Source organism: Dermacentor albipictus, unplaced genomic scaffold, assembly GCF_038994185.2.
Source record: "Dermacentor albipictus isolate Rhodes 1998 colony unplaced genomic scaffold, USDA_Dalb.pri_finalv2 scaffold_14, whole genome shotgun sequence".
Lineage (NCBI taxonomy): Eukaryota > Metazoa > Arthropoda > Arachnida > Ixodida > Ixodidae > Dermacentor > Dermacentor albipictus.
This window is the reverse complement of record NW_027225568.1, coordinates 11595196-11621000: the sequence shown is the minus strand read 5'-3', so window position 1 is coordinate 11621000 and position 25805 is coordinate 11595196. Positions and strand designations below refer to the sequence as shown.

General features: G+C 45.2%; 1 protein-coding gene across 2 annotated transcripts in view; it reads right to left on the bottom strand.

The window, feature by feature from the left end:
• LOC135905880 (uncharacterized) overlaps window positions 1-25805 on the bottom strand; it is a 93427-nt gene that overhangs the window by 60564 nt on the left and 7058 nt on the right. For both annotated transcript variants that reach the window (XM_065436991.1, XM_070528746.1), the window contains exons 2-6: window positions 20773-21027; window positions 19293-19500; window positions 13632-13738; window positions 7999-8201; window positions 6093-6267 (exon numbers count right to left, since the gene is read on the bottom strand). In XM_065436991.1, coding sequence (XP_065293063.1) covers window positions 6093-6267; window positions 7999-8201; window positions 13632-13738; window positions 19293-19500; window positions 20773-20907 — 828 coding nt within the window. In that variant the 5' untranslated portion in view covers window positions 20908-21027. The remainder of the gene's footprint in view (window positions 1-6092; window positions 6268-7998; window positions 8202-13631; window positions 13739-19292; window positions 19501-20772; window positions 21028-25805) is intronic.

Here is a 25805-nt window from a genome sequence, read left to right as displayed (position 1 = left end):
CCATCCCGCTATCAAGAACCGATGCAGCAGCAAAGCTTGGCGCGATACCACACGATCCATGTGGAACATGTGAGGTTTCCTGCACACTTGTCTGCACCGCCTGGACCCATCCCTTCGACTACGCATTCCATCTGGACCATCCCAAATCGAGACAACTGTTCTCTGCCGACTGTGGCTTGGAGTATCATTTACGAATGCATTTGCGTGCCACATCGGAATGGTTAACAATGCAGTCTTTGATAGTTGTGGGCGCGAGAAAACAATGAAACTTATCCTCTGTTATTGTCCTCGGTAAACCTCCCAGATACAGTCACTCGTGAACGGCGTTGGCACACCTCGGCGACAGGCCGCTTTCTGAGCAGACGTTCTTGAAGTGCTGGTTGATGCGGTCTTCACACCAGAAAGCGACGAAGGCACTACTAAAGTTCCGCCGGTGAAGCCAACGTTCTTAGATGTACTCCAGTTTCACAGCTCCGCTCGGCATGTGGCCGAAGTGGTGGTCACGCGAATTAGTGGCGCTGCGATCGCGTCTTTCATCACTTCTACCACTTCTGCTTTCGCTGCAGCTTTCATTGCTGTTTTCATTTCGGTGATGCTGCTTTGTCTGTCGCTACTGTGGTTATGTCGTTGGCGTGGTGTGATGTGCGGCGGTTTCCTCTGGTGAAAAGTTTCACAATGCAGCGCTTCGGCGTCTCAAATAGGAAGAAGTTCCCTATGCAGTTTTGCTTTGCCCGCGGCTGCTCCAGCGGCCAGATGCAATGTGATGCTGGTGGTCACTATTTTTTTTCGCACCTCTACGATGGCAGAGAGTTTTTTTATATGGAAACACATGCTGTACCGAAAGAAAGAATGCCCCACAGATAAGTCCGACGTGTGTGAACGACATGTTGAGGACGACGGTGTATATTTTAATCCTTGAGAACAAATACATATTGATTCCATCGCTGGAAACATGGACGCTTGTTCACGGCGTGATTCCACAACTTAGTTATTCCGGGATTTCACGAACACATCGTGAAGCCAATAAATGTTGTGCACAAGTGAACTTCGCCGACATAGCAAGCTCGAGTGTTGGCAGGTACTTCGGCGGAAGCTTGCAGGGATGCACTTCATGCAGATGGCAAACCAATTGTACTTGGAATGTTGTTGTGCTTGCCTTCGAAATATGCGCTACTGACTATAATCAACAAGCTCACGACAGTGATTTTGCCTTCTGTACTCTGAAAGTTTAATTTATTGAAGATGACGCCATGCAGCAGCGATATGTGAATCGTTTTACATGAAGCAGCTCGTAGGCGGAATATTTTTAGTTATGAAAATTGTTGTGTGTGAAGTGTATCGCACCTAATTTGCGGCATGAAAAGGTACAACAACATCCACAAAATGCTATTTAGAGGCTACACTACCTTTAAAAGCATAATTGAAATCATCCTCAGAGAAGCAGACGGCATGACAATAAGCACAGCCAGGTGTGCATAACATCAAGCCAAAGTAAAACAGCGACATAAAACATCATATGTGCACCCTAAAACGTGCGGTGCAGTATTTGCAAACACTTGTGAACCTTATGTATTGCTGTAGAGGTAACTTCGTTTGAGCAAGCTTCCGAGCACAACCCTCAAGAGACTACAGAAACGTAAGTATGGGCAATAACACGAAGAAAAATGCCTGCAGCTTCAAACGTACTTGATTTTGTACCCGCACAAGGCTCTTCATTCGCAGAGATATGAGGTCGTTCAAAAGAGTCCTGGCATATTCGCCGTTATTGGTCGCGTACAGAATTAAACAATAATTCATCACACCGTAGTGAACCCTGCTTCCGGCAATTTATTCTGAAACACCCCAGTCGTGCTGGAGAAACCATCAGCGAGTGCCTGCATTCGGATGCGAAGATTTGTAATCGTCGACATGAGGGGGGGGGGGGGGGACTAATCAAGTTTATGTGATCATGCGCATTCACTTGACAAAAAAGAAAAAAAAAGAACGATATAAAACGACCGTTTACAGAGCACGTGCATGTGACCCGCCTATAAAAAATGCAAGATTACTTTGAAAAAAGTCGCTCAAGGAGATGAAAGACTTCGCAATGTTCGTTGTCAGTTGTGTTTGTAAAAAATAAAATAATCTTTTGACCCATGAATGTTCAGTCGTCGAATCAGTCCTTGCCACTTCCTGCCGATGAAATTGAACGTACATATTTTTTATGCGTGAGGGACATGTAAAGAGGCAGGCACACATTAGGTTTATTAGACACGGAACAGATGGCGGGTGGTGAAATTCACCGAGCGCATTTAGTTTTGAAATAGGATTCTGTTTGTTTATATTTTATAGCTTATAAAGATACCAATCATCTACAGTTAAACTACTTTAACAATTACATGTACATCTTCGCAAATTACGCATTTTTGTGCAGATAAGGCATTACACTTTTCGCTTGGCAGACAGGTTTTGCTTGGGTATTCGCCAAAGAATGCTTACGCATTAAAATATTGAGAGGCGGTTAGCTTATCGTAATCAGGATTAGCATTTGGTGCACCTTACAATCTCCAGCTGCCCGCAACACGTTCTTAATACCGCTGCAGATTATATACAGGCGCTCGTCTTTATTACACATGGCATGAATACGCACCCAGAAAAAAGCACTGAGCAGACCAGTGTGGCACTTCTGACTAGGACAAGTTGGTTGGAAAACCGCATCGTTGCACCTGGTTGCTTATTTGCGTCCTACAGCTACAGCCTCGATGCGCCAGCCACACGTGAATTTCGAGGTCAGCACAGGTCAATGTCCTTTTTTTTCCATTTACCCTGGCATTGGCATAAAAATTTGAGCGGGCAGCTAAACCACATTCACTAATGAGTAAGCGATACAGGCTAGGGGGGGGGGGGGGGTTTACGACGCATCGCAGCAATCATAATAGACGAAGCACCGTGCGTGAAGAGGGACGCAGCTGCAAGACACATTGACGCAGATACACAGACGCAGTAAAGTCGCTGTTACACCTGCAGCGCTTAAGTGTCGCGAAAGGCAGAGTGCCTGTCTAAACTACATTTACCGACGGACAAGCGGTACAGACCAGTATGGGGCAAACGACGTATCGCAGCAGAAGCAGAGGACGCGTGGCGCGTGACGAAAGACGCGACTGCAGCGCTGGTAGTTCCAGTGACAGCCGCTGCGGCCATGTCGGCTAGTGGGCTCGCATAGGGAGCTGTGAAACTGAAGTATGTCTAAGAAGGTTGGGTCAAGCAACCTATTTGAAGGACCGTGACACTTCCGTGTTTATTTGTGTGTGTTGATGCTGCTGTTCTTCTTTTTATCTTTCTCCTTCTATGTGCGTGCATTTTTTCGTTATCTTTCTGTCTCCCCTTATCCCTTCCCCAGTGCAGGGTAGCAAACTGCATATGTACTGGCTAACCTCCGTGCCAACTATATTATCTATCCCTGTGTTATTGACAAGCAAAACTCTCATTGAATTTCAGAGGAACCAGATTAAACCTTGCGAAATATGGGGACAATTTTTCTGAGTATAAATGACCAAGACATGCGAAAATACTATATTCCATGACCTTACGCTAACTTATCGTGCTACGTATCGGGTGGAAAATTCGAAAAGGTAAATTTTGGATATTATTTTCTCAATTAATAACCGGAAATTACCCACAAAACAAGTAAAACTATTGTTTTGAGTGAACGCTTCGCGAGTGTAATTGTTTCAAGCTTCTCTTTAGTGTCTCTTTGAACGGACCCTGCAGCACTTTATTTTTGGTCTAGACCTTTTCATAGCGCTGAATAAAGGGCAAAATAAATCGCGATAATAAATGCGCACTAGTGTAAGTTACCGGACGCAGACACTTCAATACAGAAGCAAAATGAGAGTTTGCCTCAACTTTAATTATCGTGACTCTAGATCCACAAGGCTTAACGTTCGGTCTTGTTGGTACGGCATTGTAAGATGTAGTGGGCGCTAGTAATAGGTGCTTCCGTTCTGTCCCTGTCATTTCTGATACTTAATACACGTTCTGATATCTGGATCCGCGATTCTTTCTTGCACATAAACAATATTGTGGTGGCCAGTTGCAGCACAGCATCAGTGTTATGTAGGAAAGACTGGACGTTATGGAAAAAGACTGGACTGTTCATGGCACCACTTTCGCAATTGAAATGGCTTTAAAATTTAACTTCATTATATTGTGCACCGTGGATACGATGCCGCACGAACACATGTAGCGCATTAAACTAACATATAACTTCAATAGTTGCCTAGGGCGCTATAACGTAAAACTATTCAAAACTTTTCTATTACAATTCTCCTATCAGCCCTCCACGATTGGTCAAAAACTTTTTTCGACCACCCCCACTTCACCTGTCTGTCACGCGACTTCGCGAAAACCGCGGTAGCTCCCCATCTGATATGATGTGTACACACTGATTATGCATGATTGGACAGAAAAAAGAAAAACAGTTATTTCTGATTCGACCCCTTTTCGCCATTAGCCCTCGGCTCTTGGTAAAAAGTTTTCGGGCTGCACCCACTTCACCTGCCTGTCACTTGACGTCACAAACCCGCACAAACTCACCACGTCAAAGTGACGTGTACGCGATTTAGATGCATTAATATGCCGAACAACACTGAATTTTCTTCGGAATAGCCGCAGGCTGCCCCGTTCCGAAAGGAATAAAAGATGGCTGCCGCCGATCGCTGAGACGCTGGCTACTTGCACCTAGGTGTATTTGCGTATAATAAAACTTCTTGCGTGGCCGTGTAACGTTTTCGAGCCCTTTCGGCACGTTTACCACCTCATTCTACCAACTCTTCTTTGCTGAGGGTCAGTTTTAGCGTCATTCTTAAGCTTCCATTGCATGCCGCCACGATTTTCGACCAGCCACCACAAGCTAAGCAAGGGAAAGCCGACCAATCGCAGACGCCGGCACCACCCTCTTCATCCGGTTATCGACTTTCAGTGCACTGGCTCTGCCCCAGCGGATCCCTCTCCACTTGAGAGTTCTCCTCGCCCCTTGTCAGCCAATTAGATACGACAAGGCGCTCAGTGTAGGCAATGTTATTCGTTTTTCAAGCAAACAAAAATGACCTCCTATGAACGAGGAGAGTGTTTGATTGGTCTGTACAGACAACCCTGTGGGTGACCGCCCGGTGCTTGCGTCGGTGGTTACGCAAATTTGACGTCAGGAGATTGGAATAGAAACATATTAGAATAGTTTTCCAATATAGGGTCCCTAGAGAGCCGTCGTATATGCCCGAAAACACCGAATATCGTAGCATTGCTATTTCTACAACCCAAGAATTGCTTTCTCGGGCGCGTTGCGTGGCCCCCTGGAAGAAGCGTTCTGACTAGTTTTCATACGCTCATCTTTCAGTTTATTTTGACGATATACAAACCTAACGTACCAAATACCCCCAGTTATCTTCAACTATCGAATTTGCGTTATCTCCATGTTTCATTTTGTTACAGCGAAGCTGTATACGTCTACCGTCCAAGGAAATTTTTGTGTCGTTGCGGTAAGCAAAAAACTCCCGATATGTGGGCCGATCCCGAAGATTGTGCAATGCCGGGTCGACCCACAGCGGAGGTGCAGTTCGCCACTAAGGGGCTCACATACACAGCTTCGCTGGTCCTCCTTCTTCACAGAGGGGAAGGGTACTGAGATTTCTTTTTAATTCCAGGCCAAATATGTTTACGGTGCTCGGCGATCAAAAATATTCAGTGTCGTCTCACACAGTGAATGTCAGATGCCACGCTGCGCAGCAACATACTGCTGCGAGAGTGAGTAGGTAAAAAAAAACAAAATAAACATCAGGCCAACCATATCATATCTTATGCACGATCCTGCTCGATTAATAACATCTCGTAACAGTTGACTAGCGAGAACTTGCCTCCCCGATGCCAACCCTAACTCACCCTAGAGCAGCAGCTGATCTACACATACAATTTCTTCGCAATGCAAAGCTTTCGCCTCCTGCCCACGAATGGGGTAATATTTCGTTGAGCTGTGGGGTTTTCAGAGCTCCTTTTCTTTTGTAGAAAATGGTCAGAAACGATCGATAGATGCTGAGAAGATTTCATGCGACATCTACCCTGTATTTTTCAATGGCAGGCAAGATGACATCGAAGTCCCATGTGTGAACGAGAACCACTTCGCAGCCAAGTCCCAGGTAGCAAAAAGCTGACCAGAATCCACCGACATGCATGATCGGTGGTACGGCGAGGTAAACGTCGCCTTTCTCAAGCACAGGAGGGTCGTTCATGTACCTGCAAAGAGCAAATTCAAGCGGGAGCTCAGGCTTCGTCATTTATTACTAGGCTGTGCAGACATTTTCGACGCCTTAGACACTGCGAGATACGTAATGGTCTGCCACGTGGAAGTACTGCGCCCAACCGGTAACGCTTTTGTACGATACGCCAAGGAACACGACCTGTGCCTGGGTCAGACCTGTGCTTTAGGCACGGCTGCACTTCACGAGCCGCTGCTGGGCTAAGCTGTGTCCCCGTTTTCATTAAAGTAAAGAGTGTCAGAAGTAATAATGTGAACGGAGATCCAACTGCCAGTCAAACAGTGCGGCCATACTCGGCTACGGCGTATAACGCAAGGGCTCTATGTAGAACGTGGAATTGGGAGAGACAAACGGCATTTTTTAGCCATAGCCAGATGTTTAGCGTTCTACTACCTGTGCTTAGCGTGAAAGGAAAAATAATAATAGAAAAAAGGCAGATACAAACGTGCGCACACATGATAAGAAAATAAAAATTAAATGTAAAATACAAACAACTACATAAACACGCTTTTGTGAAAGAAGGAACAATAAGCAGAATAACGAAAAAGAAACGTTTCAATAAAAGAGGTATAGGCCAACGGAATAAAATTGCCGCCACTTCCATGAGGCAGGTGCCACGTAAAAAAATTTAGAAAAGGTGAAGTACAGCTTTGAGTAAATGAGGCAGCTTAAAGCATACGTCGCATTTGAGGTTTAAAGAACATATATTTAGCTGGTGGGATCCGGTAGACCGCTTGGAAGCACGTGCCTCCTAATTCTCCATTTCACTTCTATAAGGGCTAACGCGCAATATGATTGATAAAAATAGCTGGAAAAAGAAGCGCTGGTGGGGATGAAAGGATAAATCTTAAAACGAAACAAACAATGCAAGACGCCAAGTCACACTTAAGCACGAAATTTCAAACACAAGCGCATTGCCAGGATATTCAGGCTCTAGGGTCGCACGAAACCCACAAACATCTGGGAAGCACATGAAGCCCTCTTGGCAATGTTCGGGAAGTGCCACGGAAAAACCCTAAAGAGAGTGCGTGATTCACCTTCACTTTAAGTTTGGTGCAGAGTTTCCGCCTCTGCTGCGCATAAAGCGGGCAAGTTAACAGCACATCTGAGATGTCCTCATCTACTGCAATAGAAGCAGAAGATAATTCAGAGCGCCGTTTTATGCAGGCAGTCGGTGGTGAAGGCCATACCTAGCAGAAGTCGAGGAAAGGAACTTTCCGTGTCTCGTTATAAGTTAACCAAACCTCTGAATTTTGGTTCAGGGTCCACTGCGCGCAAAAAAAACATCTTTTCGCCGCACCATCGAGCCATGTCAGCCTTTCCATTGAAGGTTTCCTCGCCGCGATATGTGTTAGGTGGATGATGAGCAGAAGAATAAACACACATGTCCTCGTGTTCGTCGGCCAGTCTCACCATTTTGGTGTGTTTGGTCGTTCACCGGATTAATTCATTGGGGCCCGGAACCTCCTCAACACCATGTACAGGACATGCTGCGCCGTGCACGTATTCAGCGATGGAAAGCGGAATGTGTACACAGCGCAGCATCTCGCGCACATATCTCGCTTTGCGCGTGCGCCATGCACCGCATTATTCGGATACATGCTGCGCGTGTAACCGAACGCAGCTGTACATGAGAGAATGATCGTTTAATCACAGCACACAAGGTCTCCGAGAGGGAATAAAACGTAAGAATTGTTATCTTCCTTACCAGTGAGCTACTACATGGCTTATGAGGTTCCCGTGAGTCAGAACCACACCTTTCGGCAGACCCGTAGAGCCACTGGAGAACAGTATCGCCAACACCGTGCCTGCGCTAATGTTCAAGTTGGTCTCGTGGTCCCCGAGAGGAGTTTGCTTTAGTTCCGATAGATTCCGTGCCCCTTCGCAGGCTCCAGTGGTGAGAAAGAACATCTGCAAAAGTGTGGCAACCATACGAACTGTTTATGCGTGTAACTGCGGCTGCAACAACTAATGCGATCAAGCTCCTTCTTAGGAAAATTAATTGTAACGACCGGCTTAAATTTGCGTATTGCGTTCGAAAACCATTTCGCTTCTAACCTCACTGCCACTAACCAACGGTACTTAAGCGACATCTTGCGATGCCGTTTGCAAGCACGCGCGACTGTATGGCCGCAACCGAGTGTAAGAGGTATTTAATGGCTGACAACATTTTGTGTGAATCAAAGCAGTGGTACTAATTGCTTCCAGATATGGGCGTTCCAATAGCGAAATTGTAGAATCGAACAGAATATCAGTATTCGGGGAAAAGCGCCTTTCAAATATCAAATTGCATATAGAATATTCTCCATCATCAAATACTGTTAAATGAAAAGTTCGGCAATCTGGTGCACGATGACAATATCAATGAAAAAAAGGAACAACACACACCATACGTATGTAGTTGAGTGTATAGTGCTCGTTAAAGTGGCTGAGGCCAATACTAGAGCACCCCGCATCGTTTTGAAGGAATCAATGTGTGGTGAGATTGTCCAAATAATAACTAATCGAGACAGTGAATTCACAGGCTGTCTAAGGCGGGACATGTTTGCTCAAATGCTGGCAACTATTGCGCATATATGACCTGCTCCAAGTGTCCGCTAACGAATTGGATCGTCCACACTGCAACCCCGGCTCTACACCAGTATCATTCAGGCGAGTCTCCATTTGCAAGTGTTTTGTGCCAAAGGCGCTTCAGGGCCGGAAATGTCAAAGGAGAGGGTACGTTAGTGGGGCTTGCTCAAATGCTGCCGTGTGCTCACGATTCTCTGGGGCGCACAGCTCCGACGCCTATTGCGCAGAAAGCCAAAAGCGCGCCAATGGCCAAGGCTCTCACGATACATCTTCAAAGAATTGTCCACATGTGAAAAATGAGATGAAAGTCTTCACCCACATGGTCAGGGATGGTTCATCACACTGGGAGGCTACAGCTAAGGCGCGGTGTCGGTGGTCACATAGCAGATTTCCTAGCAAATGCACTGCTATTGCTAAGGACACACCGCGTCCACTGACTGTCCACGTACTTCTGCAGACGCTGCGCCTGATGACCACAATCACTACGTATCTGTGACTATAAAATGCAAGAACGTCGCGCCCACACTCGTGCGTGCCTACATATTACCTTCGAGCCGATTTAACAACGCCAGACTAAGTGCAGTTTTTACAGTGACACCAGTACCATGGATTATTACCGGTGATTTCAATGCGCATCATCCATTATGGGGAAGCCTAGAGATGGATTGCTCAGAAAGACGTATACTATTGTTCGCGTCGGACCATAAACTCTGCTCCCTAAATGATGGCAGTCCCACTTTTATATGGGGCTTGACTCACAGCACCTGCCCGGGCATAACTTTTGTTTCCAGATACCTCAGTGCCAGTGCGAAATGGTTTTCGGAAAACGAAGTGCATGGTAGTGGCCACGTTCTAACATATGTTAAATGATTTCTCCTGCATCAGTAAATTACCGCTCTACAACACCAAAAACACCACTCTTACAACGATAAGACGTTTGGTAAGCCAGAAAAAGCGCAAACACCAAATACGGGTGGCGACGCCTACTTAAATTCCCGCACCTGGGGGCTGTGACGTCTTGGATTTTGATGGGATCTTCTAGGGCCTACTAATTATATATAGCGGTACAGATCGACTACATTGTGTTCTAAAGGAACGAAATATTACACATGGCAAGTTTCGGGAACCTTTATTCAGCCAACGCGGCACAAATGCGAAAACATACTTTGGAATCCCTGACGTCACGCTGACGTACCGGCGCTGGGGTTTTGGCGCTAAATTCAAATACTGATACTTGGAGCTTCATTTTCTCATCTAATAAACTTATTTTTTTAAATGACTGTGTGCAGGGTTCTCAAACAATGCTTCATTAGTCTAATCTGAGTTATTGTTTCGCTTTAGTGTCCCTTTAAATTCGAAGGCATAGGAAAGTCACACTCTACAACAGTTCTTCAACGCGTCGACTGCCCGATATACACGTTGTTCACGGAGAAAAACTGTCAAACAAATCAGCATTGTTTACGTGGAAACATCGAGGAGCTAATTACTGACACTGTTCAAAAAGCCACAATAGTTTTTAGGTCAATTCCTAAATTTTCTGAATCAGAAGAAGAATTCGAGCGGCTCTGAGCTATACGCGGTCGCACGGAACGACAGTAAAGGCACACCGAGTCCGTCCATGACTAGGCGAGGCGAGAGGCATATAGGGGAAGATCCAGTGTTAGATCAACTTGCTGCAATTCTAAGATAGAACACATTCTGCCATTCCCTTGATCCACATAAACCCCATCACGTATATGGAGAACGGTGCGCGGCCTTCCAATATCGCCGCAACAACGCCAACCCTTCGAGTGTCTGGCTTCGTGCCAAGGTAACCGAAAGATCGACGTAGCGGAGTACTTCTGTATGAAGGTTGCTGGTCAACCGTCCGAGTTCCCTGCACATGCTCCTCATGACGTTCCGATGTAGCGGGGTTCTCGTACGGACAATCTGTTTTCCATCGCGGAGTTGGAAGCAGCGTTGGCAGCATGCAGACATTCTTTATCGCCTGGGCCTGATGGGGTGACATACTCAGCTCTTGGCAACCGCGGTCAAACATCCAGGCATGCTCTTGTGGACATGTACAACAGCATAGAAGAGTGGTTCCTGCTGCATGGAAATACAGTCGCCTTGTACCCCTGCTCAAACTAGACAAATCACCCCTAGACGTGGCGTCTTATCATCTCATTGCTCTGGCCATTTGTCTAGGAAAGGTGATGGAGAAGATGGTGCTGAGACGTCTAGAGTGGTATCTAGAACATTACGAGATATACCCTTACGCTATGGCAGGCTTCCGACGCGGACGCTCTTCTATAGACAATGTGAAATAGATCCTGTCTCGTCTGTTCGGCATGTGGATTATACCGTAGGCAAAGCTTGTCGGAGCTTGGGATTTTTACAACGAAATACACGTGCGTTTCCACAACAAACTCGGGAGCTACTGTATAAATCATATGTAAGATCTGCGCTCGAATACGCATGCCCTGTGTGGGATCCTTCATCAGTAACCAACAAAGAAAAACTAGAAAAAGTTCAGTCCATGGCGGCAAGATATGTACTAGATATAGCAATGTACGACAGGCAGTTTAGTGCAACTAAATCTAAGGCAATGCTAAACTGGCAATCTCTTCAGCACCGAAGAGCGTTGTTTCGACTGAAGCTTTTGCACAGCATATATCACTCACATACTCGAATTCCGCGTGACGTGTACATAAGCCAGCCTCACTACACATCAGCACGCAAAGATCATGAGCAAAAGATAAGAGAATACAAATGTAATACATCGGCCCTTAGCAGCTCGCTTTTCCCAAGGACCATCAGTCAGTGGAACCGACTTCCTTCCTCAATTGTAGGAATTTCTTGTCCTAACAAATTCTTTTCTGCATTAAAAGCAATAGAATCTTTTGATCCCTAAGGCTTGGTAAATATCCCGCGTACGCCTAGCAATCATGACCTATAAACAATCCCAGCTGCAAATGACATTTTCTTTTAGTGCCTCTTTTCTCTTTTTCTCTTTTTTTTCTCTTTTTTTCCACCTTGTCGCACTGTATCTTAATCACTGCATTGTTTTTTTTTTCCAACTTATTATTCGATTTGTTTCTTTTTTTGCTTTTTCATTATGAGTCTCTGTAATCATTGTGCTTTATGTACTTTTTTTTTTCAAATGTGACATGTGGCATCTGCAACGCGCCTCTTTCCGATATGGCTGTGTGCAACTTAGCTGTGTGCTTTTCTTTCTTTGTTTCTTTTTTTGTCGGCCTATAATAATGTGTTGTTGACTTACACAAATTTATGCAAACCTGCAATTTTTATGCTTGTTTTTCATCTGTACCCCCCCACTGTAATGCCTGAATGGGCGCTGTGGGTACCAAATAAACAAATAAATAAATGAATAAATAAAAAAATCGTAAGCAGACTGTCAGTGGCGATGTTCCTGCACGTTAAAGGCACTTATGACAATATAACTCATCGAGCCATCCTGGACGAGTTGGCCGATGTCAGCCAGGGTGGCGTTTTTTCGATGGATATTAAGCTACTTGAAGGACAGGACATTCTTTGCGCAAACAAAGGAAGGTGTGTAATCACACCTACCATGCCGCAACGCAAGGTGGCGACTTGAGCCTCACTGTATTTACCCTAGTGTTCATCGACCTGGTTCATTCCCTTATGCAATCTGTTCACGAGATTGAAACCTCTCCTGGAGTCCTTATGTATCCTATATCTAAAAAAGAAACTGGCCAAGATAATCCATGTCCTCATATCTCTTGCGGGAAAGTCATGGGGTGCGTCTTTGAGGGCTATGCTACAACTCTATAATGCACTGTTCCTGGGTCTCTTACACTAAAGCTTACCTATACTGGGTGGGACCGGTAAGACCACGCAACCTCCGTCAAGCAAGTGTGCAAGTGCAAGCTGTGCGAATATGTCTTGGACGTCCCAGATATGCATCCATGGTAGCAACAACAGCCGTCGCGCATGACCGCCCCATCAATAGGTACAGTGCTCACGGAATGAAACGCGACAGGGAGTATCTAGGAGAGCCCTGCACATGTGCAAAGTACTCGAGAGTACCATGTCATGTCGCTAGGAATCTGGTCACCAAAGGTGACGTGGACTCCTATCTAAGTGCACGCACCATAATTACGTAGATGTGACACAAACTGCTGCCGATAAAAACAAAAGTATGCGCATTAGTTGGCCCTAAATGGACGCGCTTCATTCCGTGAGCACTATATATTCAAGTCGACGCTTTAAGGATGCACATCATGAAATTCTTCTGACTTCCATACAATTATTTCGCCTCGCTTCATGCCGGTCGACTTCGTTCAGCGTTTAGCAGAATTAGTGCCGCCAACCAAGGAATTTACCATCGAACTTCACACCAGCAGCATGACCATCTCTACCGCTGTGGTGCCTGCATCCACTCCAAGCCCTTCTTGTCCTTACCGGTATCAAAAATAAAATGGGGATGTCATCTTTGGCCCTTAAACAAGTCTTGCTTTCATTCCTGCATCAGAAGCACTGCGAACGCACCCACATTTACACGGACGGTCCTCTCTCCTCCAAAAGTTCTGCTGGAGCAGTAGTAATGCACCAGAAATCGGTCACCCTCCCATTCAAGACGTCTCACATCGCATAATCGCATAATTGGTTTTGCCCGAAATATTTTTTTGTGTGGATCCTATTCTTTGTCATCATTCTTCTGATCATTCTTTGTCATTCTATGTTATTGATGTCTATAACATCAATACCAAGCGGATCAACATCAATATCAAGCGTATCAATATTTACCTTCACCGAAGCAATGCCTTCGCAAGCACCCATAATTTTCTTCATGTTTTCAATCTCAAAGAAAACAAACTTCGGTTGGCATTCCATTAACTGGTGACGAGCTTCTCCTGAAAGAAAAAGAAAAGAATAAAACACGTAGAAGTTCACAGCTGCTGATTATCTAAAGCACGCTTCTTTTAAAATGGATAACCATGCACAGATTATAAATGCCAATAATTAGCCCCTGTGGAACATTCTGCAGCTCTACAAAATGTGTTTAATAAGCAAACGTGCCAAAAGGACGAGGGAAAGCCTTTCCTGCGAGTAATGCAGGCGATGTTTCTCGCACAAGAGTGAGCGGCGTCTGCTTTCTCTTACTTCTAAGGTCGAAAAATAACGCAGCAATCAGCTAACCAACCAAAAAATAACGCACAAAAAAAGAAAGAGAGAGAGAAAATGGATCATCCCTATGTAAGTCACAGACACACAGGTGAAGATACGCCGTGCTTCCGCAGTAAACAACGTGCCTATACTTCATCTCACAAGCCGTTTGCATCGTTGTGGAAGCTGCAGGGCTCCTTAGCCAATATGAAGGCGGAATAACCCTCGCGATGTGTTCATCCGCGCCGCGTCGTCTGCTCAGCCCCACAGTAAGAGTGCTAAACGGCGTGCACGCGCAAGTAATAACATATCAAGTATGGCTGCAACATATCATGCGCCAAGCAAAAATACATCGCTCTAATCCCGCCAAGAATCCGGCACTTACGACCGGAACTGTATTCCGCTGCGCAAGGATATTGCCTGTGTAGGCCTCTTACCTACGGGAGTGCTGCAACCAGATCGTGAGATGGAGTATAAGTAAGGTACACACAGGAAAAGTGGGAAAGACGCTCAGAGTTGGCGAGGACACACAGAAAACTAGCTGCTCGAATGCACATACTAAGACCGATGGAACGTTCAGCATCAAACGCTGGGAGGCTTGGCACACATAGCATTTTGTTTCCTGCTATGACACCATAGCAGTGTTTGCCTCTCTATTCTTGACGTTTATGCTATCGCGTGACCATTTCTCGTAAAAAGCGTGAAGAAACTGCCAGAATGGCAAATGTTCTTTGTGCTGATGTCACAGAAAGATTAGAAGACAGCATGATGTCTAAAAAATAATTTGTCTTGAATAAACCGATGAGCCCCGTTTTAATCGCAGTATGCGAAGTTCCGTATGGAGGCTTTTGTGTTCTCTATGAATGCGTCGCAAGTACGTCGCAAATAGGTCGTCAAGCTGTAGCTCCTATTGAGAAGAGGGCTGTCCCATGGCACGTTTTTGGCGACATCCTTGGAAATTGTCTAGGTGTCCTTTTCTTTAATGGGAGCATTTTCGATATGTTGAGGAACTTCGACCTAAGACTAATAAGTTTAGCTTCTACAGCGCGATAATCTTTCAGTTTTCTTGAATTTTTTTTTACTTGCCTGTGCAAAATAGCATAATTCTTGTCCTTGAGCTGGATTATTCGAAGAGGCGGACATTGCTAGCGTGAGATATCGAAACGCAAATTCAACTAGTTAACTTCATCAATTACTTTACGGCACATATTGCAATTTACGAAATGCCAGTGAGCTTGCAAGACGTATTCAATAGAAATGAATTTCCAGGCTGACACCAGTTATATTATTCCCCAAAGTGTGGAACAAAATACATGGGCGTTTCAGTTACTTTCGTGCTTCAATACATGAGCGAAAGGGTTTTGTAAAAATGTAAGTGTGTCAGTAGTGCATTTTTTCCGGCAAATTATGGCACATAGCTCCAAACTGGCATCAATATGGAAATTCACTCCAGGTTGATACGCTTTGCAAACTCACCGGCTACATTTCGTAAATTTCAATGTGTGCCGTACACTTTTATACTCTAAAAAAAGTTTACACCCTTCGGGGTGCATATCTGCCACACAACAACAATCATCATCTGCCTTGCTAGCATTTCCTTTCTTGAAAATGCCACGCCCGCTGCTTTCCTGTCGGCAATGCTATGTCATGCTCATAATGCACAGCGCGTTCATTACTGGGAAGTACCGGGCTCACAGCGTTAAAGAAAGGAAATGCGGACGACAGATGACGCTTATTGCTGTGTGGCAAGATACGGATCAAAGGGTGTAAATTTTCTTACACTCTAATACAAAATTACACTCTATGGGTTCCATCTTGCCACACAACAATAAACCGTCATCTGCCTTGTCCGCATTTCCTTTGTTTAACGCTGCAAGCCCGGTACTTCCCAGTAATGAACGCCATGTGCATTTTGAGCATGACATCGCATTCCCGACAGGAAAGTAGCGGGCGTCGCGTTTTCAAGAAAGGAAACGCAAGCAAGGCAGATGACGATTATTGTTGTGTGACAGATATACATCCCAAAGGGTGTACTTTTTGTCTAATAGTGTAGAGTGTAAGCACAATTACACCCTTTGGGTCGTATCTTGCCACGCAACGATAATCGACATCTGTCTTGTCCGCATTTCCTTTTCTTAACGCTTCGAGCCTGGTACTTCCCAGTAACGAACGGCATGCGCGTTATCAACATGACATAGCATTGCCGACAAGAAAGTAGGGGGCACGGTGTTTTCAAGAAAGGAAACACAAGCAAGACAGATGACGAATATTGTTGTGAGGCGAGATACGGCCCAAAGGGTGTGCATTTGTGTAAGAGTGTAAAGTAACTATTGGAGAAAATAATTAGTGAATGTTTGTTAATTAGTTGAATATGTGCCTCGATTTCTCGTGCAAGTAATGTCCACCTCTCTGAATAATCCAACTTAAGCACCAAAGTCACGGTGTGTGCAACATGCTATTTTTAAAACTTGCGTATAGCTTAAAAATGATCACCCTGTATAACAACGTGGAATAATCTAGCACTTAGCTAGTTTTCTTTTGTGGCAAAGAATGATTGGAGGACCTTTAGGCAATTTTCTATATACCCTATTTTTGCGAGAGAACCATGAAATGCCGTGCATTTTTTAGAGTGCGTGTATTTATTTGCTTTATCAACTGCGAAAACTAACCGACATTGCAGTAATATTAATTTTCGAGGGCAGTAAGAAAAAACAGGAAGGAAGAAAACAATTCGAGGCCACTTAAGCACTTCTTTGGATTCTGAATGCTAAAGCAGTAATGGCCGAATGAACGCTGCTGAGTGGTCCTTCGAGTTCTGAACTCCTCGCGGGCAAGCGAGCGCGTTGAGACGCTTGGCCAGTGCCTCCGACATAGCACAAGACCTCTTTAATTCGATTCGTGACGTCATACCACGTTGCCCGGCTGCCATAAAATGTAATCAGGACGCTCTCGAGTAAGCCGCGTTGATTGTGACGTCAGCGCTTTCGTTACACCGGGCTTGCCAATGGCAAATTCGGTCCATGAAGTCATAAAGCCGAGTGCACAGGCCCCCTATGGAGGCGGTGCTGCTTCAGCCTCGTGGGTGAGACACTCGGCTTCCTAGCGTGGGGTCGCAAGTTTGAAACTCACCACCGCAAGCATTTCAAGTGTATTCGAGCTGATTTTCTATATATGAATTTCTTTTTAGTGATTATCCAGGCGAAGTTAGGACGCAGGCGAGAGCTTGCGCGGACCAGGAACACGCGGGTAACATCGGCTTCCGAGAGCGAGTGACGTCGCGTCGCAGCGCTGTTGCCCCTCTCCCCTCAAACAACACCTGGCGCAGTGGTGAATGAAAGAAGGCGAGAGCAAGTTGAGCGCGAGGAGGATTACGGAGGAGGGTGTGCAGCCGAAGCATGAGGAGGAAAGTGGAGGAAGTAACCTTGAAGCTCCACCAGGTCGCACTCAAGTGGCACTCACCAGGTGGCACTCAATCCGGGGCAGTGGTAGTGTTCCTGTATATGCTCCCGCAGGGAGCAGAGTTGCGCATAGGTCCGCCGTCGAGATCCAGCTCTGCAGCGAAGCCCCTCCTCGCGCGCGCAGGAGCCAAATGCCGCGCGGTGTTCCGCCTTTTTCTCTAGTGGTCGCGAGCTACAAGCGTCAATTGTTCGCAGGCGCTTAGCAAAGGGCACTTCTTAATACAGGTTGCGCTCGAATGAGTCATCCGTGCATTCGGAAGGGGTGGGCTTCCAACCAACCGAAACTTTGTATGTACCTATGTAAACACGCATAAACAACACACACATGAACGTACAAATAGGGGGTAGGACCGCCTTCGATTCCCCAAAATTAAATACTCCCGTGGCTCGAACAGCTCTAAAGTTCGCTCGCAAATGCGCAGTACGTTGCCACAAAAGGCGGTGCAATGATTTTCAGCATGCATATGAAGTTGTCTTATCATTGTCAGAAAGCAAGACATGTTTTAAAGAGTGTTTAAAACTTCACACACGTAAGTGGACACTTAGCGCATTTTGGCTGCCGAAACCAGCCCATTAATGACCGTCGCCAAGAGAGCTATCGCGCCTGCAGTTATGTCAGTGACCGTTAACAGAGCGTCATTTATCACTAACCATCGTTCACAACAGCTGCACGTTTTCGATACATGCGGTGCAGACACAGATTTAAGCGCATTTCAAAATGTTCACATGCGCACATTTTAAGCAAAGCTTACTTTTAGGATTCATTCATACCGCAGACTAATCAGCTATATAGTAGCACCAAATCTGCAAGTAGAAAAATGTTCAAGATGCAAGAGCTTCTAGATCAAATTTATTTCATACAAGGGAATGCATGAATGGCTTCTGGCAGCACGACAAGTGTGCTGGTTCTTGGAACCTTGGGGGCAGTATTCAAAGAAAATGGAAAGGCGAAAAGCTATTAAGAGTAACAACAGGTTATTTTTATTGCACTAATCACATCAAGATGGCAAACTTGCAGAGTATTTATTCACACAGTGCAGACTGGAATCTGACAACACATTTTTGGCATCGTACTGGCACAATACAAGTGCCAGTACGATGTGTTTCGTATCACTTCACCAAGGTCCTTGACTCCACATCGTCGAATACCAAACCTGAAACCCGCAGCTGCTCCTCTCAACGCACGATCGACGGTCCGCTGATTGCAATGGCGATGACACTGACGGAAACGACGAGTTCGCATGAGTCGGCGATGCGCCCGTAAAGTTGGCTTCGCAGCGGCGCGGATCATTTGACGTCATTTTTTGCGCTCGGCCAATAGGTGTGCGAGCGGCGCCGGAAAAGGTATGCGCAACTCTGCTCCCTGCGGGAGCATATACAGGAACACTAGGCAGTGGCGGCGCTGGCTGTGCGGGGGGAAAGTTTAAAAAAAAACACCATAAAAGTCGCCTTCGCTCACAGCATTCGCCACAAGTGTTTCCCGGTAAAGATTACGGCTACATAAGATGCAGTTGCTGGGAAGCGCGAACTCCACGGCCGGTTTATATATCGCGTCGCGGGCTATAGCGGCTCTGCCAGTTGGTGCTGTGACCGGTGCGATGCATCAACATATCGCGAAATGAAAACACGTATACAGCTACGCTCAAATTTCGCACTGGGGAGTATGGGAAACGTCGGTGAACTTTTCATTTCCTTTTCTAATTGTAGTCGAAACTCAATCGACATAGCAGTGGCATCAATTATCGGGGAAGCAAGAAATATAAATAAATAAAGATACGTAACCGTCTATGTGAACCAAGACATGCCCTTAATTATTCCGGACTGCAAATGCCGCAGCACATACCTTCGTTGAGGCTTGTCTTGATCAAAGAAGTGATGCCACCAGCAAAATATGTCCCGCACATGGCGACAACTAGCTCGCAGCTGTTGACGCAGTGGAATGCAACCACGTCACCCTTGCGCAGTCCGCACTTCTCTAGGCCGGCAGCTACCCGGTGGCAGGCGTCCAACAGCTCACCGAAAGTGTACCGCATGTCCAGCCTGACATCGGCCTGTCAAAGGATAGAAAAGTGCCCATGCCGCAGAGACGGGTGACCGTGATTGATAGGGACATCTATAAATTATGTGCGCATTAGATGTGGGTTTCTCTTTTGTGTGCGCATGAGTGTGTGTGTGTGTATACTGATTGTAATTCAAAAGCAACTAGCCCAAATGGATGATTTTTCTTTTCCTCAAGTGTCATAATTTCTCTCTTAAGTGTCATGCGTGGTTCAATGCTTTTTTTTTTTGCTTCAACCCCTCCCCTCCATTAGCACCCCCTACCTTTGCAAAGCAACCTCCATGTCTATTTTTGAGATGAGCTTTCTCACTCTAAACAGAGACGAGGTGCTCTGTGTACCCTCCAGAAACCTCCCAGCTCGGCCGCATATCAAACTCTACTAGGAATAACGAAAATACACACGTAGTAGTCTCATATGTGAAGTGCACTGGAAGTCGTAAGGGAAGGGCAGGTAGTGACTGCGGATCCGGATCATGAGACAGAAATAATCAGAAGAATAAGAATGGGCTGGGGTGCGTTTGGCAGGCATTCTCAGATCATGAACAGCAGGTTGCCATTATCCCTCAAGAGAAAAGTGTATAATAGCTGTGTCTTACCAGTACTCACCTACGGGGCAGAAACCTGGAGGCTTACGAAAAGGGTTCTACTCAAATTGAGGACGACGCAACGAGCTATGGAAAGAAGAATGATAGGTGTAACGTTAAGGGATAAGAAAAGAGCAGATTGGGTGAGGGAACAAACGCGAGTTAATGACATCTTAGTTGAAATCAAGAAAAAGAAATGGGCATGGGCAGGACATGTAATGAGGAGGGAAGATAACCGATGGTCATTAAGGGTTACGGACTGGATTCCAAGGGAAGGGAAGCGTAGCAGGGGACGGCAGAAAGTTAGGTGGGCGGATGAGATTAAGAAGTTTGCAGGGACGGCATGGCCACAATTAGTACATGACCGGGGTTGTTAGAGAAATATGGGAGAGGCCTTTGCCCTGCAGTGGGCGTAACCAGGCTGATGATGATGATGATGATGTGAAGTGCGTGTGCTTTTCGTCGTTGTCCTTGGACGCGTAACGTTAAAGTTGCGACCATTTTACATCGCTACTGCAGTTTACCATGTGCGTGGAATATCGCTAAGCGTTGCAATGAAAACCAACAGTCACATGCGAGCTCACAAATGACAGAAAGAGGAGAGGGATTTCCTGTTTCCATGTTAGTTAAGGGGAGTTACTCGGTGCTAAAATGTGAAATTCTGAAGGTGACGTGCTTACCAGCGCCTTTTGATCTGCATGTTTTCGCCATACATCGCTGAAGAAGGTTCCAAAGTCGACGTCTGGAACGACAGCGTTGGTCGCACGAGTTTTCACCACGTTATCTTCAATGACCGTGGATACGTCTGAGGTCATGTTTTCGATGCTCGACGCAAGTGATTTATGCGACCAGAGGGCTTGCGATGACGTCACCGCTAGTTAGCGTTCCACGTGGCAGAGCGTGCTTTCGTCGGAGAACGAGGCGGCGGGACCCCTCTGGAATGATTCGTTAGAAACCGCCTAAGCTGAGGGGAAGAGCAACAACAACAAAACCGTACACATACTTCCCTTATCTCCCATGAAGCACACCGATAGGGTCAGGAGTCATTGGGAGCAAAACTTTACCTGAGGAGCTCCCGTCTAAATACATAGGAATGAAGAAATATCGGCATCCAATGCATTTAATTTGGTGAAGTTTGTTGTGTACAAACACATGACCGGAGGTCGAGTAACATTTATTGATGTAGATCCCAGTAAAAAAAGGCTATTGAAGCCATTTGGAAATATCAATGGATCCACATGGAAACGGCCATTTCCTGTTGGGCTAAATGTTATCGCCAACAGGACCATTTGGACCAGTTAGAATGACCATTTCGTTCAAATAGAAACACTCGCTTTTAGTTGGGCCAGACTGAGTCTCCAACATAACCGTTTGGGTCAATCTGAATCGCCAAGTGGTTAAATTGGAGTTATGAAAACCATTTAAATAAAATGTAAGTGCGAAAATGTTGAAGTAAAGACCTGTGCGTACGAGAGTTCCAGATTTCTTTTTCTGCGGTTTTATATGCCAGAACCATGACGTGATTATGAGGCACTCACTACTGAGGTATTTCGGATTCTTTTCTATCACCTGGGAAGGTTCTTTAGCTTGTACCCAAGGCATGGTACACGCGGGTTTCTGCATGTCGCCCCCATAGAAATGTGGCCACCTGGGCCTGGATTCAATCCCGTACCCTCATGCTTACACTCTTAAAAAGGTCCCAAAACAATAATCGTCATCTGCCTTGTTTGCGTTTCCTTTCCTGAAACTCGGTGCTCGCTAGTTTCCTGTCGAGAATGCTGCGTCACACTGATAAGGCGCATGCCGTTCGTGACTGGAAAGTTCCGGGCTCGCAGAGTTAAAGGAAATGCGGGCAGCACGGATGACGATTATTGTTGTGGGACAAGATACGCCCCAAAGGGTGTAAATTTTTCTAAGAGTGTAGCAGCACAATGTCAAAGCCTCTACGCCACCAAGACGGGCAATTGACTCAGACAGAAGCACCAGCTAGTCACATTATTCAGAATGATGTCTTCCGAAAAAATAGTTGGCGTTGTTGGCATGTAATGTCACATTAATATGAAGAGAGGCTAGAGTATAGCATTGCCAGGAAGCTTCATGGCATGTGTATTGCAAGAGCACAGTTCGCGGGTTGCTCATATGTTTATTAGCACAGCACAAAAAGAAACAGTGCACACTTAGTCCCCCCGCTTGCAATATTATGAAAAAAAAACTTGTTCATAACGATATTCCTTTGTCTTGCACAGAAAAGGGTTTTCACGAATGAATTTTATGTTTTGTCAGCTGTGCCGTCGATATAAAGGCACTCAAATTCTTCTCGATCGTAATGATCATAAGAGGACTCAGCTCAAGCTATGTTGGCAATCGACCATGGCGGCCGCATTTTGATCAGGACGAAATGCAAAAATACCCGTGTAACTTAGATTTAGGTCCACGTTAAAGAACTCCAGATGGTCAAAACTAATTCGGACCCCCCCCCCCCCCCTACACTCCGTAATCAGATCATGGTTTTGGCACGTAAAACCCCATAATTTTACTTTTTTGTTTATGATTCATGTTTATATTTTCATTATGGTAAAATAATTAAACTGGCGTCAAATTATTCCCTAAATTTACCTCATTACCTACGTAGCACTGTGACGCGTGGCAAGCTGTGGGACCTCCCTCACTCTGATATATTGGAGGGGCTTAAAATGGAACTTGGCTATAAGGCGCAATATGTAGCCCCTGCTACTGAAGTGACTATGCATGTAATTAAGAGTGACACAGCGCCAATTGGAAGAAGATCGTAGGAAAAGCGAAGTACGACGGCAGATTCATTTTATGCCATGCTTTTGCGTCACACCCATTGGAGAGGGAGCTGCGCTTCGCGGTATTGCTTGCTTAATCAGGTTAAGTGAACGAATAATTTGACGGCCAGTTATATGGGTCTACATCGCCATATTCAAACGTAGAAACACGTAATTATACTTGTATGACGATTCCCTTGAACTTTTCAGTGGCAATATGCGTCTGAAGGTTGGCAACTGGGAAGGTAGCTATTGCAATTAGTTTGCCAGTAAAAAATGACTGTTTCTCTTTGCTTGTGCAAGTAACGCACGCGTGGGCAGATAACTCATATGTAGTAATGCAATTAGAGCGACTTTTGTAGGCAATCTTTAAGTGTCTGAAGGAAAAAAAAAAGAAACCGACTATATGAGCACAAACATAAGCGTCCCATGATAATAAAGTTGTGACCTGTACAGCGTATAAGCGTTGCCTGAGATTACACATTGCATCAAATTACAGTAAGGACAATTATACACATCGTACTTCGTCATGCGAAGAATTTAATTACCTGCTTCGCGATCATTTTGACTCACATGGACTACAACGTACGGTTTGGATCTGCATACATTTTTTTGTTTAGGAGGAGCCATTTTGCAACAATCCGTAAAAATTGAATAAGAAAAAAAACTGAGGCATCATTAACTCTATATCTCAGAAAAAGAAAAGAGAATAACACAATTATGTAAACTGGCCCAATAGAGACATCTGAAACGGACAAAATTTCTTTGATATACATAGGTCTGAAATATACCGACAATTTGTGAATGGGAGATTTATCAAACCCTCAAAAACATTGTAACAACTTCACGTAAGCCCTAGGCTCCTATATTAAATCTTTTCCGCTTCAGATGCTTCTGCAGACGCAGCTTACAGGACTGCGTGCGCTATGTTTTCGGCGCAGAGCAACGGATTTATTAACTATATTCGGGCTTCAGTGTATTTTTACTCGTCGATTTTGAACAATAAACATATGAGGCACTAATAAAAATTATCCTGTGAACATTCGCTCGAACCTAAATTTATCTTTTTATTGCAACAGATTTCATTCATATTGTTTCAGTGGTTGTGTGACTAGAGAATTTTGACTCTTTACTAGTAGATAAATTGGAGCCGACCCCACGATATCCCCTTCTCTAAGCGCATCGCTACAGGTTTAAGAAGTTGAGAAAGCCGCTGCTCTACATCGATGTTTATTTTCCAGCGAAGAAGCGGATCTGACCTACAACGATGCGTGGCTTTTAACCTGATGGCGGCACTGGGTGTTTCCGCAATGCTTGGTGAACTTCGTCCTTACCTTTCAGCAAAGATACAAGATATTACTTGGAGTAGCAGGTGTCACGAGGTGTGAGTTATCGGTAATACGCTAAGGTAATAACTAAAATTTACCACATATCTTTTTTACTTGAGAACTTCAGTGCACACGGTGGAAGAGCAGGAGTAAATATCGTAACAGCTGGAGCTATTCGGTATCTACAGAGACTAGCACCACCTTTTAAATATCATTTCCTGAATTGTGCGGCACCACACATTGGACTTCTATATCATATATTCCACAGCTACGTCCATGATTCACTTTGGGACGATATTAAATCTAAAAGAGAAAGAACTAAGGACGAAGTATGATGAACTGGAGATTTAGAATGAAGAGAGGGTGCTCGATCATTTATAATAGATAAGAGAAGTTAAGAATTAGGTACCACTATAGAGACGTATCAGAAGCATATACGCATGTAGGTTAGCATGTAGCCGAATACTTCTACACCGCAAACCTCTCTGTTCTAAAATGAAGAGCTCTCTTTCTCTCTCAAGTCCCGACATGGACAAACCTGCAGTCAGCCAAACAAATACTACAACTAAAATTTTAATTCTTACGGATAAACTGACGACAAGCTACAAAAAAAGTACACACAGACAGTTCTTGGTGCGTGTGTGAAAGAAGAAAGAAACTCGTAGAAAGTATTTTATGACTTTCAGAAAGCGTGTAATCTTCTGGTAGCGCAAGCTTTTAAAATGGCACTTAGGTCTACAATTCTCTGTCAGTTAGGCGTGTGGTGCTCTTTAGAAACGATATGTTCGTCCGAAATCCTGAAGACCAGTCAAGCAGTCAAGCAGTACAGCAAGTACAAATAGAAGACCAACTACCGGTTGTATTACCAAATATTAAGTTAATTATGTTGTATACGGCCTGTTGCCGATATCTTATACGTACGAAATGCTGTGTCGTTAAAAAACGAGGTGGTTGACGCGGCGGGGGAGGGTGCTCCTTTGATTTACGCGGAGTAATAAAGGCTTTCTCAAAGGGTGGCTTTCCTTCTACAACAGCGGGCACGGTTGAAGATGAGGTAGCGTGGCGAGGACAATCTGCAGAAGCTGAGCGTTGGTGGCACTCGTATAAGAAGCATGCCAGACAGGTTTAAGTACGGCAGGGAGACCGTGGGACAGTTTGAGGTGGTAGGCTCACACCTCTACAAGTCACTGCAGCGTCAGCGTAAACAGCCGTGCTCAGGCAGCCAGCCCAAGTGACGTATTACAGCCCAATTTACGCATAAACATTTGTTCGAGCTGGCTTAAACGATGTGCAATCATCGCACTAGTGAAAGAGACACCTAGGGCAATGGCCCGATTGACGTCAGTCACTTCAACAAACCGATTGTTGCACCCTGTTTTTATAGTCGCTGCACTATAGGACGCACCGGAAGCGGCGGTGAGCTACAGGCGACATTATGCTGCATTTGCGAGCCATCATATAAAGTTCTACTACGTAGGAAGTAGCTCATTCACCCGTTGTAACGTTAGTAGAACCGGCCTCTGCAGAATTTTGCGTTGAGACAAAAACATGTCCTTTTCTTTTTAACGCTTGAGCTAAGGAAGTGCAATATAAAGA